This window comes from Asparagus officinalis, chromosome 3 (genome assembly GCF_001876935.1).
Source record: "Asparagus officinalis chromosome 3, Aspof.V1, whole genome shotgun sequence".
In the NCBI taxonomy this organism is placed as follows: domain Eukaryota; kingdom Viridiplantae; phylum Streptophyta; class Magnoliopsida; order Asparagales; family Asparagaceae; genus Asparagus; species Asparagus officinalis.
This window is the reverse complement of record NC_033796.1, coordinates 54,891,580-54,903,092: the sequence shown is the minus strand read 5'-3', so window position 1 is coordinate 54,903,092 and position 11,513 is coordinate 54,891,580. Positions and strand designations below refer to the sequence as shown.

Genomic DNA, 11,513 nt, shown 5'->3' with positions numbered 1-11,513 from the left:
ACCCACCACTTAAAAAAATTTCAACTAGCCCCAATGGATCCCTCAACCTATAAATGAAGATAAGTAAAATGCTCTTGAGAGGAAAATGGCAAATGGGTAAATTGGGAGTTCCTCTCAAGGATAATTTATTTATATTCCTCACTAAATTTCTATATTAAACGTTTTAAAGAATGACATGAAACTAGTTGCCATGCTGGACAAGTTTCTAGTGATTTTAAAAGAAAAGGGGGGATCATCAAGTTTTGAAAGAGTAGGCACCCATAGCATACATATTATGATTGCCTTTTACATGCCACAATAGGCTAACCATGACTTCTTTTAATACCTTAAATTCTCCTCCATTTTCCTTTAAAACAGTAGATAATGAAATCTTAAGAAAATCGGATTCTTAGTTTTCAAAGTTTCTTCTTGCCAAACACGGTTTTAGAAGAACATAAATAGTGGTTGCAAGGAAAGAAAGGATCAAGCAAAGAGCCAAATGACTTGATGTATAACAAAAAAGGATTTGACAGTAACTTACTAAACAGAGATCGATCTTTAACTCCGAGGGAGGGAGGGAATAGTAGGAATTCTATCAGAACCATCCCTATAGGCATGGAGTGATTTACACCATAGACAGAATAGATAAAATTTCTAAACTAAACCCTTAACCATCAGTGAATAATTAGATCACCCCATTCTATAGGGGTGTTTTGATGAATTCTTTACTCGTGAGAGGGGAAGGGGGAAGCGAGGGAGCAAGGGAGTGAGGGAACTCTTAAGAGTACTGATGGCCAGAGACTCCATCCTTAACACAACTATTCTGTTGGTGTGGTTGTAACTAGGACGGACTATTTAAAATCAGTGTTGTAAATAGCGGCCAATAGCGGGGCTATAGCGGCGCGAATAGCGGTCGCGGTCCTTCAGCGCTACGCGTAGGGGTTTCGCGGCTGGCTTAAGCGGGAAAATCCGCTATTCATTCGAATAGCGCGTAAAAGTGGATTTTAGCGGGTTTTCGCGGTTAAAAGCCGATTTTCACGGTTAAAAGCGGATTTTTGTTGTTAAAAGCGGCTAAACCCGCTAAACCCGCTATCACACATATTATGATGCTATATTTCTTGAATTTCTTCATAGTTTCATTCATACAACAAGCTTATTAATTGTTATTTATTGATAATACAAGAAATTTACAACTAATTAAATTTTTAGATTTTTTTTATGAATTTTCTTATTATTTAGGATAATTAAATATATTTAAATTTGACCGCTATTTGACTGTGCGCTATTTGCCGCGATTTCGCCGTAATAGCCCGATATAGCCTTAGCGGTACCTCGCCGCGACGCGCCGCGATCCGCTATCAGCAACCTTGTTTAAAATGATTAGATGATGCTAGGACGTTAAGAAAGCAACCCCATAAATGACAAAACAAAAGTAAGAAATTAAGCAGACTAACTGAAAGATGTACAAATAATTACCTAGGACATTCTTTTCAGCAAAGAAATAATTTAAAAAATCCATTCACTCCCAGAGAAGGAACACTAAAAACTGCTCCAAGTGGATATTTGCAAGATAAGTTGAAGCACTTCATATTAAACAATATGTTCACAGAGAGGAAATCAAAATTTAAGAACAGACTGATGAACTAGTATCCCATTAACGTCTGAACGGAATGCTTACTTTTATAGGATTTTCAGGTGCTTTGGAAGAGCTGCGATTTTTCTGCCGAACAAAAATCTACAACCAATAAGAAAAACATTGAATTAGTATAAATGATTGTATATGAAGCTAAAATTCACAAGCGTAAAATACAAGACAAAAACAATGCACAGGACTGGGATTTGCCAGTCTACTAACTTCAGGAAGCACTACAGCATGTTTGTGCATTTATTTCCAAAATAGACATGATATGTTACAGATGCAAACATAGGTAACTAATCAACAAATCGATATGTCTACTTATATCATGTCATAACTTTATCTCTTTTAATGGAATTAAAGAACAAATGTCATATAAAGTCCTCAACCACTGAGGCAACAAGATTAATAATGCAATATCCATTAATTTTTGAAGTTTCCTGCTTTAAGCTCCAGTATATTTAATTTGGATAAATTGAACTTGATAAATTTAAAACCATCCCTCATATGAGTCAATCTTCAACATTAGGTTGTTGGGGGTAGAAATTCATTTGAAAATGAATATCAAATAAAAAACTAACATTGTCTCGGATATCATATTTAGGGCAGCAGGACGGTAAGTAGCTGGACCACTTCTGGGATTTTCAGCTGACAATTTATTTCTTCTAATGAGTCCTGATAAGATTAAATTTAGGACTACAAAAGATTTGAGTATATTTATAATTAACTAATATCATTATATTTCGAATATAACAGATAAGACAAATAGAATTTAATTTTGGTTTGTCATCACTATCGGTCAGATATTCTTCACAATGTGACGAATATCTCTTTCAATCATCATAATGTATCTTCTTTCCCCTTCTTGCTAGCTCGTCTCTGCCGCACCTCTATATACGGCAAGCTGCGATGAATGCTAACTAATTCCAGTTGTATATGGCACCTCGACCTGCTAAATTTGAGTTCTTTTAAGGTTTGGTGTTGGCTGTCAGATTCACCACTTATTAACAACATGCGGTTGTCATATATTTGAAGCATATATTTTCTTCACCTATCTCACATTATTTAGACCAGTATGTGATTCCCTACAAAAAAACCTATAATATTCTCCTACTATTTTTTAGTCAAGGATAATTTTAGAAAGTTACTCCGGTTTTTCTAACTGTTGGCTGGAATGCTAGGACTCACTGCTAGCCAATCTTGCCTGCGGTACTCATCTGCAAAGAGTTTGCACCAACTTAGACAGCTGACATAAGGTTGATTACCATTCATGAAATTTGGTCAAATCTACATGGATCGTTCTGCCTCATAAAAATGTCAACTGGATGAAAAAGTTTTAATAATGAACAAAGGAACTAATTGTTGTATAAACCTTTTCTTGGAACCCTTCTGTGCTGATTACTCTCTTAGGAAGCTGGTTACCCATAGATGAATTATTTTCTATGAACTTCTATAATTTCGATCAATAGATAGGATCTTATCTCTATGCTAAAAACAAAAGCTTCCCACAGCAATAGCATGTACAATAACTGGGACTTATTATCTATTCTGCATTATTCTTTCATTGCACATATTTCTTTCTATTTTTACTTTGTTATGTGAATCCCTAAGCTTCCTTCTGCCTCTTATTCACACCCTTATTAATCGCAAGTGTGCATTCTTTTATTCTGCCTGTGTTGTCTTCCAGTCATGATAATCCACTAGAAGAACCACACCATGTTCTTATACTGATTACCAATCTACACAAAAGTTAACTCTCACCCAACCCACCCCTTTTTTGGGTCCTTGATATGTAAAGCATTGTTTTGAAGTCCTTTAGTCTCCCCTGCTGTCCTTTCAAGTTTCGACATTGATGAGGTATGCATCATATGTTAAACTGAGAAGGCCCTACGAGAAATTACACCAATTCAGTAGCAGTTGTTAAATGACACCAGCACTTTGAACTAGGCAAATTCAGCAAGGAAACTATAGGCAATAAATAGAGGGGCTTATCATAGAACCTAAATGCTACTTGATGAATGGGAAACTTCACATCATTATGTACACAGTTTGAACTCGTAAAACCAAGGAGCAATCATCTATGATCTCCAAAATTAAGACAAAAATATTGAAGAGTAAGGAGGAAGATGAGGGTCTGCATAGCGGGGTAAAGGTTGTAAGATAAAAACTTGGGAGTTGCAATGTTGCATTCATCTCTGTAGTGCACTCAAGACATTGGAAAACATGCTCGTGAGAATAGTCATATATTAAAAAATTGTGATTATACTATTTTATACTATATTAGCATGCTTCATCTGTGCATTAGTATGTGCAATTATGGTATATTATGTCAGCAATTCTTGGGTGTGTGAGCATAAGAGTAATATCTATGGCATATGATGTCATGACTTCTTCAGTGTGAGCATGCTCGTAATGCTTGTGGCATTTTCACATTAGTTCCGGTGGTAGAATGGTAAAGTTCATGCATTTTTTCCCACCTGCCCCAAGATGTACCTTTAAAGAGTCTATAAAGAAAATTTGCACACTTTTACATCCACGCCTTCTGGTCTTGACACAAAGTCTCCAATCGCTTGAAAAGCATTATGCCTGAGCACCTCAGGAGAGGGTTTTTTTTATTTCAATGCCTGGCAATTTTGCCAAGCGCTGCAATGCATTTGCCAAATGTCATACCTAATTGAAAACCTTGCAGCCCCACATCCAGTTAGGCCCCACTTCATGCTTATACATGACATCAAACTATGGCTTATGGTTAACATCTGCAGCAAATTAACAACTGGAATAGAGACTGCGTTCCATGTCTGGGCGACAACATTGTCAAAACAAGTCTTTCCTTTGATTGCTCTCCTCTTAAACTTGAATCGTAATATCCTAAAAAGATATCTTTATACATCTTATAACTGCAAGTAAGCTCCAAAACTATCACATACTCTCCATAACCACTTCTTATTAGTTTACAAAGGATAATTTAAAGAAGGTAGAGTAAGCATTATAATATAAACCAATATTAACAAATAAAAAAGAATCTGTGCACACAAAAAAAACAGAGCAAGAACAAAAATACATCATCATCAGTGAACTTTCAGAATCCAGTCTTGTGATGATTCAGACCAGGAATTGAATCAAACCTGATGAGTAGATTTACAAGGAAGAAAGCGCTGCTGAATTGCTGCCCAATCATTATTATACTGCAGTATCCCCATTGCCAGTAACCTGTATGGGGTCTCAAAAGATGAACATAGAACATCTATGAATCATTAAGACCAATTAATATAAAAATAAATAGTCTATTTTGTTTTAAAGAATCTTTCAAATCATACAACGGGATGATGTGAGAAAATGTGGATAGTATACCAGATTCACATCTTCAAGGCATTACCTATTGTATAAGCATTGTAAGCCACATTTTAACTTAAATGTATGATGTTATATAGACAAGGACAACACTCGTTGCTCTACACACTATGTTGCATGGACACTTGTATCAAGAAGCCATACCCATACCCGACACTTCCCGTGCCCGTACTGGACACTGACACTCCTTGGATACTCAAATATATGCAAGGATTTATATAAATACATTCAGATGTGTACTCAATTAGATAATACATGTTCTAATTTAAAACACTGATCATACACTTCCTGGAAGTGTATCCTCAACTTCACAGCAACTTTTTATAACTTCTTGGACAAGGATTGGGTTTGTTTCAACACATGCTCATTTCAGAACTATGATTTTAGAGAGTCATTTGTGTATATATTTCAGTATCATCCCCTAAGCCTTACTAATGGGGTCTATGTAACACGACATGGTAATCAGACTCCATGAACAATTACTGTTATCTTATTCTCAATATTTTAAAAATAGGCCAATTTTATCGATTTATCTCCAATATATAGGGTTCGGGCCATGGCCGATACGATTTTTATAAAAATTTATTGCATATCGTTTTTGGCTGACTTGTCCCGATATATAGGTTTAAATCCGATAAAGCAGCTGATTTTTCCTAGGTTAAAAATTTCACGATTTTTTTACAATTTCCATTTAAGTGAACGGCTTTGGGTTTGGAGGCGAAAACCCTCTTTTTTCCTTATCTGATCTGCATCCACTAAACAAAAACCATGCTATTTTATTCTATTTTACATCCACTCATCGTGTAACCTTAATTCTCTCAGCCTCCACTGTTATCTCCCCAAATCTCTTGCAAATTTTCACTCGAAGACCTCTATCAATGACCTCTCAGGAAGACTCTCTCGATACTTCATTAAATGTGCTTAGATTAAATTTGAGGACATTATATTATATATGCTCACTATCCGACATGGCATTCTAATTTTTACTACTTATCCCCGAAATCCCCAATAACCGGGATTTGATATGAATTTTGGCCATCCGATATATTTTTGATAACCAGTACTTAAAACATTGCTTATTCTTATTAAAAATAAAGGAGAACTGAGGAGCTGCTACTGGGCCTAGTAGGCATGTCAAATGGTAGGAAAAGCCACCAGAGTCATGCAGTTCCAGCTCCTGCAACCAAGGAGCAGACTTCCAAATTCTCCTACACTAGCAGAAATCTACAAGGGACAAACTAAAAAAAAGGTATGCCAACAGGCGGCGCCAGTTAAGTAAAAAAAAATGCTCCCTTATTAAACCTAAGAATCAAAGGTATGGCATATAATCAAAAAACCATTCAGTGTTCTAAAAATTGGACAGAGAGCACAAACAAAAGCTTACACATCAGCACAAGTAAAACATGAACTCACCCGTCTTCAGAATCAGTAAAGAGCACACGATTAACAACAGCTTGTGCAGGAGGCTTATGAGGAAAAAGTGCAGCATTAAATAAAGGATAAAACCTCCATGCTGCTTTGGCAATATCTTTGGGGACAAGAGCCACTGTTTCTCTCTTCGTACTTTCTACAAGCATTGAAGCCATTGACTTTTTAGAATGCGTCTGATCTGCTAAAACTGGAAAAGTGGAATGTGTCTTTGAAGACATAGTGGCGGTTCCTCCAGAAATATCGTTATCTGTATTACTGGAAGACTCCAATGCAGGCACTGGAAAAAGAGGGACCCTCATCGAGTGGCTTTTATTAGATATATCTTCCACATGGCTTTGCCTATGCCTCCATACACCTATCATAAATCATAATCAAGAATAAAGAAGCCAAATTTACCACAAGTGATATAAACACAAAGGTAAAAGCTCATCATCAAGACACCTACTATCAGAAACATCAGTCATGAAACTCTTCACTAGACAAAGTGGAGCAACATCAAGAATGGACATTACATGGCTGTCTATGACAGGCGTCCAGCAGGAGCTATTAGCATCTTGGTGGGAGTCACTCACAGAGGAGTGAAGATTAGGAGGATAAAAACAGAATTCAGGGTATGGAAGTTTCCTCTGGTCTAGTGCATTTTCTCGTATAGAAATCATCTCTGACATCAGCTTTTGCATCTCACTTGCAACTTGTTGCTTAGAAGGATCAAGAACACTAAGTGAAAAGATCTGAACAAGAAATTGAACATGCTCGTGTATTAGACAATACAACTGCCCAAGTTGATTTGCTGTAAATCCAGTGTTTATGTAAGCGCCAGAAGTATATGGTGTGCAATGAGGAAAAACCATAGGAGATGAAAATGGCCATCCATGTAATGGAAGACCAGATGCTTGTACAGTTGATTCATATGGCACCAAAGGGCGTAATGGCATCTTCGCTTGTCCCATAAGAGTTTTCTTGTCTTTTGCAGATTCCTTTAAGCGCTTCTTCTGCCTAGTCACCGGCACATAACCACCTCCCTCTTGCTTACCATTCTTTCCTTCATCATAATCAACATTTTCATCAACATCACTCTCCAGTGCCTCCTCAATTTCGAGCTCAAAGTCAGCATCATTATCTTCATCCTCATCAACAGTTTCATCTCCTTGACCTTCCTTTTCATGATCACTTCCTTCCACCAGAACGGCTGCAAGAAACTTCCGATACTCCTCTTCATCGTCAACGTTCGGAGGGTCAACATCATCATCTGATTCTTGAAGGAATGTCTCCAGTTCCTCAAGTGTATAGTTAGCAAGTGAGTGCCGAGCTCTTGTACGCCTGCAGATAGCATCCTCGTCATCTATCTCAACCACGGATCTTCCAGAAGTTCCATTTACAGTCTCATTGTTGGCCCTGCTGCTTCCAATGCTAGACGACAACCCTTTTGTTTTAAACCAACGCGGCACATGGTAAGCCCTCTCCTTGCCTGATCGATGGAAGTTAATCTCTGTCTTCGTTGGACTGCCTGTAAGACCATCTCCTCGATGGGCTGTCATTTGCATCACAATTCGCATCTCCTCTGGTTGTCTAAATGACAAACTAGCATCTTTTAAATTTGATGAGCTCCCGAATTCTCTCTCAACATTGTCGGTTGGACCTTCATTCTCAGAACTCAAACTTGAAGAGGCTTCGGAAGGGGAATCTCCTCTAAGAAACGGATTAAAGTCAATGTCCTCATCTTCTTCGTTCTCTTCTTCAACCTCCATATTTACATCATCCACTGCAGATAAGTACAATTTCATGGTCATGATACTCAAATTTTCTCATTTTCATGTTCAAATTTGGTTTTATTGTCAGCATTCAAATTCTATTGATTACATTGTTTGATATCCTGATTTTGATTCAAAAATTACTCGCGCGTTCCGGACAGGTTATCAAGGATTAATGAATACATTTCCAGCAAACATCAATTAAATCAGGAAAAGGGGCCTTTATTCTCACAAAAAATAGCCTAATTAAAAATTCCCCCCAGATTTCGGGACGGAAAACCCTAGAAATATAGCAGAAAATCCTTTAAAATAAACAAATTCAGCATAAAAGTTGCAAAAACTGGCTCAATCAAACTCAAGATAACAAAATATCGAATCAGAGAACGAGGCGATAACGATCAAATTTTCGCAATTGAGTTGAAGACTTACTGTGAGATTTTGAGAAGGCTTTCAAGGTTAGGAATTAACTAGGATTTTCTGGTCACCGGAGATGGAGCGAGAGGATTTTGATCTGATCGCTGATCGAATTTGAAGCGGCGATTCTCGAAGCAGCAGCGAGATTGAGGTTGAAGTGAGAGAGCAAAACAAAATTTTTTAGGAGTTTTGACGATTATTGAATCATGTTTGAAAGCTTACCAGAGGTGGATTATAGATCCTAAAAATAAATACACCCTTAGGGCCTGTTCGGTTCGTCAAAAACCTGCAGAAAAGCCCAAAAAAACCTGACACAGAAAAAAAAAGTGTCAGTTTCCCCCGTTTTCTCCCATTTTTTGATCTTTGGCTCGCAAGATTGAAACAGAAAAGAGCAAGAGAAAACAAACGCCACATAGGATTTGAAGGCGCGCTTGTTTTCCGCTCCCGTGGAGAGAAAATTTTGAGCCGTACCCGTGGAGAGAAAAGGGGGAAAACTTGGGATGGTGCGGAGCCGCTGCTGTGGAGGTCTTTGGAGGCGCGAGCGGCGCAGGCGGCGGGCATGCGGATGCGGGTGAGCTGGAGGTCTTCAGGAGACCGCACGAGAGCTTATGCTAGAGTCGATGGCTCTCGTCGTCGGATTTTGTGCCCGAGACCGCCGGCAGGATGTGCCTGGAAGCCGCGAGCCGGCGCAAGCGGTCTTCGACCTTGGTGTGGTGGTTTTTGGAGGCGCGCTTGATGACTAGGAAAACCCTCAATTTCATTAAATTTTGGAGATAAATTATGGAGATAAATTTCATTAAAGACCCTCAACTTCATTAAATCTTTATAAATTTCATTAAAGACCCTCAATTTCATTAAATCTTTATAATTTTACAAATTACTACTTTATATTTAAAAGTGGTCATATTTCGGAATTTTAGACCTCAAAGCTTTAAATGTTTTATAAATCACTACCTCAAATGTTTTTAAAAAATTGCAAATTAGTCCCTCAAAAGTTTTTACTTTTTTTATGTGACGGTTGATATATGTTCACCTCTCAATTTATATTGGAAATAAATTTATCCTATATGAGTGGTAAGCATACAATGGTGATCATAGTCATGGGTTTTTTTTCATTTGAACCAAACACTAGAAAGTAGGGGGATCTATTCACACATCGTTTTCTTCTTCTTCTTTTTTAAGTTGAATCAAACTAAGAAAAGTGGTGGAAAGTACTTTCAGCTCTGTCACGCCCCGCTTCCCAAAATACCCAGGAATCGGAACGTGAACAAACTCGTGACGTATTAGATTAAGGAGAATAAATAAAAATAACATTTCTCCTCAACCTAATACGCTAAGCGTCTAGAAATAAATACAATACGAAGTCACAGGTCCCCGATCACAATTAGCAAGAATATAATAGACAAACTCAGAACAAAATAATCCATATCACAAGTGAATATCATCCAAGACATAAGTTTGGGTCAAACATGCCTATATACATATCTGAACGAATGAATACTAGAGAAATACGAAATACAGTGTTCAACGGTAATAGAAAGGAAAATACTACAAGAACAACTAAGAATATCAACTAAGAAGAGATAACTACTTCGGTATATTCTTCAACTCTGTCTGCAAGCACTCCTGCTGAGAATCCTCTGGCTCCTGGAGATCTCCCACCTGGACCTGTTCTTTCTCTAAGTCTGACGCACATCAGAGAAAATAGGTGTACGTCAACATGCATGGCACACGGCAAGATCCCACAAAACAAATAGGACGAACGAAAACCGAGCGGAATACGATATGGTAACAGAAATGTCAAAAGAATATGTAACTGGAAATCCAACAAAATCAAAATACAATCCACTACTAAAATATAATAATCATAAGAATCCATAAGTCAATCGGGTAACAAAGTCATGCAGCTAGCGATCAGAATAATCATCCAGCAACAAGGTCATACAACTAGATGGAATTAATACTTTAAAAATCTACAACTCAAGACGTAGTACGTCGAGCGAAATAATCCAAACAATGAAACTCTCATGTAAATACCATATGTCTCAAATTGTTGATAATGAAATATTATCCCCGATCTATATATGAAAAGAAATACAACTGGCCTATATCTCACAAGAAATCATACCTAGCCAAGAAACGTGGTCATGTAACTAGCCATTCTACAACAGATCACTGGTCACATCTCACACAGAGCCAACGCTCATATCATCGGATAATTGACTGTTCACAAATCCCCTACGTGCATCCAAACCCGCGAAACAGTTCGGTGAGAAGACTACACACAATCCAATTTTGGCCTGGTCCGAACTCAAGCAAAACTCGGGTGACGAAACGATTTCACTAACCAAGTGCAAAACGGTTCACTTGGCCCAACAAACTAATCCCAGTGCGAAACGGTTCACTGGTTCTAGTCTGAAAGATACATCAACAGTCTTATCCGATCACATGAACCATGACTTCCCTATCTCAACTCTCTTGTATTTTCTAAGCCAAACATAATCCACATTGAAACTCGGGTTCACCACCTAAACTCAGTCAATACACTCACACATGTCACTAAGTTTGTTCATGACGCACGAGGCCACTAAGTCACAAACTACTAATGGTTCTCAATCACAAGATGGACAATGAATAGCAGACATGTCAAATACACTAAATAAATGCAAAACGTGAAATGTGATAATAAACAGCAACTATGTAATTCAGAAAATAATTCCTTTTCTAAAATAAATTCTTTTAAAATTATTTCTCATTATTAATCCAAAATAATTTCTTTTTCAAAATAAATTCCTTTAAGTTATTATAATTATCAAAAAATGATTCTTTTGCCGAATTAAATTCTTGTAACTTAATATAATTTTCCTAAAATGATTCCATTGCCAAATAAATTCCTTTAAAATTATTTATTAATAATTCAAATAATATTTTTACAAAACAATTTCCTTTAA

General features: G+C 37.3%; 1 protein-coding gene and 1 long non-coding RNA gene across 3 annotated transcripts in view; both read right to left on the bottom strand.

Moving 5' to 3' along the window:
- Nucleotides 1-7,824, bottom strand: part of LOC109835145 — a gene marked incomplete at its 5' end in the record, with an annotated part of 19,189 nt that extends 11,365 nt beyond the window's left edge. Inside the window, 4 exons of the mRNA XM_020403134.1 lie at nucleotides 1,658-1,714; nucleotides 4,741-4,825; nucleotides 6,380-6,752; nucleotides 6,843-7,824. Of these exons, the coding sequence (XP_020258723.1) occupies nucleotides 1,658-1,714; nucleotides 4,741-4,825; nucleotides 6,380-6,752; nucleotides 6,843-7,824 (1,497 nt within the window). The remainder of the gene's footprint in view (nucleotides 1-1,657; nucleotides 1,715-4,740; nucleotides 4,826-6,379; nucleotides 6,753-6,842) is intronic.
- LOC109834165 lies at nucleotides 7,866-9,173 on the bottom strand. Of its 2 annotated transcripts, XR_002245466.1 has the most exons (4): nucleotides 9,034-9,173; nucleotides 8,785-8,870; nucleotides 8,578-8,690; nucleotides 7,866-8,159 (listed from the first exon to the last, which is right to left on the bottom strand). It is a non-coding gene; the product is annotated as an uncharacterized LOC109834165 (long non-coding RNA). The 2 variants fall into 2 exon arrangements; XR_002245465.1 differs by having other exon boundaries at nucleotides 8,578-8,870.